Source organism: Lactuca virosa, chromosome 2, assembly GCF_052849685.1.
Source record: "Lactuca virosa cultivar CGN04683 chromosome 2, Lactuca_virosa_CGN04683_v6, whole genome shotgun sequence".
Classification (NCBI taxonomy): domain Eukaryota; kingdom Viridiplantae; phylum Streptophyta; class Magnoliopsida; order Asterales; family Asteraceae; genus Lactuca; species Lactuca virosa.
This window is the reverse complement of record NC_136427.1, coordinates 65,538,058-65,543,009: the sequence shown is the minus strand read 5'-3', so window position 1 is coordinate 65,543,009 and position 4,952 is coordinate 65,538,058. Positions and strand designations below refer to the sequence as shown.

At 37.0% G+C, this 4,952-nt stretch overlaps 1 protein-coding gene across 3 annotated transcripts; it reads left to right on the top strand.

The window, feature by feature from the left end:
• The first annotated feature begins 278 nt into the window (after window positions 1–278).
• LOC145156368 (alcohol dehydrogenase 1-like) lies at window positions 279–1,726 on the top strand. 3 transcript variants are annotated; one of them, XM_079075774.1, is made up of 5 exons: window positions 279–696; window positions 837–1,015; window positions 1,101–1,183; window positions 1,281–1,356; window positions 1,666–1,726. In XM_079075774.1, exons 2-5 carry the CDS (start codon window positions 844–846, stop codon window positions 1,671–1,673), a joined length of 339 nt encoding a protein of 112 aa, XP_078931900.1. In that variant the 5' UTR covers window positions 279–696; window positions 837–843; the 3' UTR covers window positions 1,674–1,726. The 3 variants fall into 3 exon arrangements, with proteins under 3 accessions (XP_078931900.1, XP_078931898.1, XP_078931899.1); XM_079075773.1 differs by having other exon boundaries at window positions 281–383; window positions 497–696; window positions 1,281–1,720; XM_079075772.1 differs by having other exon boundaries at window positions 1,281–1,720.
• The last annotated feature ends 3,226 nt before the right edge of the window (window positions 1,727–4,952 follow it).

The following is a 4,952-nucleotide window of genomic DNA, read 5'->3' as shown; positions in this document are numbered from 1 at the left end:
ATATATATATATATATATATATATATATATATATATATATATATATATATATATATATATATATATATATAGGTTGAAGTGTTCTAACTAATTATTGTGTGGATGTAATAATGATTGTAGACCAATCAAAATTTAAAAAAAAAAATAAATAAATAAAATAAATTAATAAGGAAAAACTAGTAATATTACACATATATTAAGTAATATCCAAAATTAGTCATGATGTCCCTTTATTTTAGGATCGGTTTTTTTTAATGATTTAAAACCCTACCCATCGATCCAAGCCCCCAAAAGACGTCGACATTCTTTTTCATGTTACTTCTCCATCGTCAGTCGCCTTCCTCTTTGCTCCTGTTGCTGGTTCTTCATCCTCATCGCCACTAGTATCTTGTCTTCATCGTCTTAGTTGCATTATCTTTCCTTTCACATCCCATTTCTCTCTTCTTCTTGACTGGATTGGGATCGCTCATAATGTATTCCTCATTGATTGGATTAGGGATGCTTTGTATTCATGGAGCATTTAGGGTTCCGCAAGAAGTGTTTGTTGAAGATCAGCAACCGGATATTGCCGTCGGATTTCTTTCATTTCTTACTGTGACCGCCGCAGCAGCCGTCGCTGCTGCTCCGCACATGCCACGCGCTCAGCCAATACCACACGTTTGATGATCGGGATGAAGTCTGATGCACATTTCTCAAGTGAGTCTTCCTTCTCTTTCAACACTGCTTACCTTTTTGCTTCTGTAATTTAATGGAATTTGATGTGCATTACGAATAACACCTCCATTATTGTACTCTGTAATCCATTTTCACCTGCGAAGATTGCTTACTTGTGATAGGGGTACAATGATAAACGATGGAAAAACAAGATTCTCAATAGATGGAAACCCGATTTACCATTTTCTTGGAACCTCAACTTTCAGTGAGTACACAGTTGTTCATTCTGGTTGTGTTGCTAAGATCAATCCTGATGCTCCCCTTGACAAAGTCTGCGTTCTTAGCTGTGGGATTTCCACTGGTTGGTTTCTTTATTTCGTTTCTGTAAAATCAACAAGTGTAAGCGTAACTTTAACTTATTTTGGTTTGTTTTTTTGGGCATGAAGGCATGGGTACAACCCTGAATGTTGCTAAACCAAAAGAGGGTATGATTGTTGCTGTATTTGGGCTAGGGGCTGTAGGGCTTGCTGTGAGTCGACTTTTGTTTCTTTCTCTATTTGTGTATTCAACTTGGCTAAATTATAGAAAAGGATTTGGATTTGTATTTTCTTTTGGTTCGATATCAGGCAGCTGAAGGAGCTCGGATTGCTGGGGCTTCAAGGATCATTGGTATTGACCTAAATGAGAGTAGAACCAATGAAGGTAACTCACTCCATGATCTACTTTTATGTGTTAAAAGAGTTGACTAATTCCTAACATACATCGATATTTCTCAAGTTTTTTTGTTGAATTCTTGAATGACAACTAAGAAGTTTGGTGTTACCGAGTTTGTGAATCCTAAAGATCATGACAAACCGATCCAAGAGGTTTTTATTCCTAGCATGAGATATACAATTCTGTCAGAATAAAGAAGGCCGATATTGTTTGGGTTGTAATACAAAATTCTTTGGCTATGACCATGTGGTATGCATTTTAACATAGAATTTAAAAATGTGTATTTTTTTTTGGCAGATACATGACCATTGAAGAATATCAAGTGCACTGGTTCAAGAATTGTATATATTAAGCATGTTATGTTCTCTTTGAGAATTTATTTCATTTTTATGAAATTCTATTAGAATAGTTATAGTTGTATTAAAATGTAAAAGATTATTAATTTGTAAAAATATGTATAAATCTACATTTATATATTTATGAATATACAAAGATCTTGTTATTTTAACAGCTGGTTCAGCAATCTTGTATTTGTTTAAGAAGTTCATTTAATCAAAATATGTATTGTGGCAGAAATATGTACCATGGCATTTTTGAAAAGTATCATTTTAACAGAATGTCATTCTGATAGAATAAAATCGGGTTAATTAAATTTTCCTTTAGAATCAATTCTTCCAAAAAATCAGGAATTTTCCTTTTTTAAATTTATCTCAATTGACTAAAATGCCCTTATAGTGAAATTAGATGATATTTTTCAATTATTTTTAATTCAATAATAGTTATTAATCACTTTCTTAAAATAACTAAAATGATTGGTCCACAATCATTCCTACATCCACACAATAATTAGTTAGAACAAAATAACCTAAGCTTTTATATATATATATATATATATATATATATATATATATATATATATATATATATATATATATATATATATATATAACATGACATGCTAGCTAATGAGATGGATTAAATCACACACTAACCTCCCATCACTCTCCTCAGAGTCGTAGGCTTACAAGGAGTATGGGATGTTGTTTGTCGTCTTTCCTTCTTTTACCCTATATTTTTCGTAAGACATCATGCTTTCATAAATTACTAGTATGGTCCATGCTACATATGTGTATGTATATAAAGAGAAGTATAACAAGACATTTGGCTAGTTTTTCTTCTTATTTTTCTCTCTAAAAGTAGAGAGTTCCTTGCCTCTCTCCCTATCCTCTCTCTTGCAAAGGGTTGTGTAGATTAGAGCATTTAATGTGCTTCCCGGTTAAGACTAATTTGGTAATAGTTCGTAGAGTTTTATGGAGTACTTAATACAAGAAAAGACTAACATCTTTGGTGGCTAACCTGTAACGCCCGTAGATCCGGGCTAGTCAATTTCGAGATAATAGGGGTCGAAAACGACTTTACGAAAAAAGATTATTTAGAATAAATAATCTTAACCATGTGGTAGTATATGTTACAAGGGTTCCGTACATATAAAGAACGCCGAAATCTGATTTATAACGAAAAAGTTATGACCCGTCGAAGTTTTACGGCAAAACTGGCACGACACCGGGAAGCGTAAATTGTGCATTTACGATAGAGCGACTCTTAGCCTTAGCAATCTAAACGAAAGTCGTAAAATACGTTAAACCGAGAGCATGCATAAAAAGAACGCCCAAATCTGACTTCGTATGAGGAAGTTATGATTTTTTCGAAGTTTCGGCTTAGCAGTGTACAACCCGAAGTTCGAATATTAGATCGAGCGGTTTTTAGCCTACACAAACTAAACGAGAATCGAAGATCTCGTTAATAGTAGCGTAACGATAAAAAGATAGATGAAAGCGGACGTCGGATGAAGAAGTTATGAATTTTTAACGGACCAATCCTGTCCCGGCCTGTTAAAAATATGACTTTTAAAATAAAGTCAAAATTAGCCGACGGAGTCTAAACGAAAGTTGTAGAGTACGTTCCCGCCTACGCGTTGATATAAAGAACGTCGAAAATGGAGCTCGTATGCGAAACTTATGATTTTTAGAAGTCGGAAAGTGAATTTGCGAAATCTGATGCGAGAATGATGACGTGGCTCGATCTGGGCCGTCGCTTGCTGATCACGGACTCGCCTCGGATGGGTGACAGCTGGCTCGCTACGCAGCGCGTACGAGAGGGGAACGCCCCGCGTTCGGATTCGCTTGGTCTCGGAATGATCCACGTCGCCCCACCCGGATTCGGACACTTGTCTGTACGAACGCACAGCGTAAGGCCGGAACGCCCTGCGTACGAGGTACGCCCCGCGTACCCTCGCAGGAACGCCCAGCGTACTCCGCAACTGGTGATTATAAAAGGGAGCGAAGGCAGCCCTCATTTCTCACTTCATTCCCACTTCTCTCTCTCTCTCTCTCTCTCTACTTTTTCTCACTACCCCCCAAACCCCCCCTAAGCCTAGGTAAACCCGCTAGCACCCGAAGGAAGCCCCGAGGCTCCCGGAGTCCCGAGAAAAAAGGGTCTTTCGGTTCGGAAACTGTGACATCCCCTAATTTCTCAGCCAGAAAAGACCGATTTAATTTATGCTTTTAAAATAAAGTCAGAGAAATCCTTTTAAAAGATGTTGCGGAATTGGTCCCCAAAACAAAACATGATAAAAATTTATCAAAACCTTTCTTTAAGAAAGTGTATATTTTCCTTTTATATCAAAACCTCAGGATGTCATGTTCCGATACAGATTAAAAGCATAAACAAGACATTATAAGCCTTTCAACAGTTATTTACAACTACTGGCCTATAATCCAAAAATCTCTCATCATCATTCGACTATGCTCGGGGTCCACTACCTGTAAGATAAAAAGCTGAGTGGGTCAGGCTTGGGAGCCTGGTGAGCATATAGGGTTTTCAACCCACAATAATAATAAACTTATTAAGTTCATCAATCAACAATAACGCTGATTACCCATTCCCGTTATCCTCACTTTACGTCCCTAAACACCTATCACAAGGGACCTAGCCTAAGGATTTTCATCGGGGCGACAACACTGCTTTGGGGGTTTCCCAACAATTTATGTCAAATAAGGCAACCATGTGGGGGATGGAGTACAGCAAATGAACACCCAAGCTCATTAACACCTACAGGTTGCGAACCTGCCAGCGTTCCACTGGACTGTCTAGAAAAGTCTGTGGTCGTCATCCATACTCCGCTAGATGACTGGATCACTATCACATCGAGGTCTCTCATCATTTTATTTCATCACACATCAACTATCTACCCATGTTTTACCCAACATATTTGTAGATAAAAATACATATACAGTTTAAAACTTGTATAAAATATCTATTCAACAGTCACCTCAATTAAACAATTAATACAATTACATATAGCACGTATTTTATAGAAAATACTTCATATCTAGGTGTAAGATGAAGGTGACTATACACTCACTTGATTTAATGATAATCGGGCAGCACTTTGTTTCCTAAAAGGATCGTTTCTAATAAAACCGAGAGTTTTATTGAGAAACCGGACTCTGCGAAGGTTGGGCTTCAAAACCGAAAAGATAAATTTCTCGGGCTTCTTGGGTACTTCGGGGCGTATTTCGGGT

Coding starts and splice junctions, on each gene's coding strand:
- LOC145156368 (XM_079075772.1), top strand. CDS start 844: ATGATAAACGATGGAAAAACAAGATTCTCAATAGATGGAAACCCGATT. Junction 1,016..1,100: donor TAGCTGTGGGATTTCCACTG/GTTGGTTTCTTT, acceptor TTGGGCATGAAG/GCATGGGTACAACCCTGAAT. Junction 1,184..1,280: donor TAGGGGCTGTAGGGCTTGCT/GTGAGTCGACTT, acceptor GTTCGATATCAG/GCAGCTGAAGGAGCTCGGAT.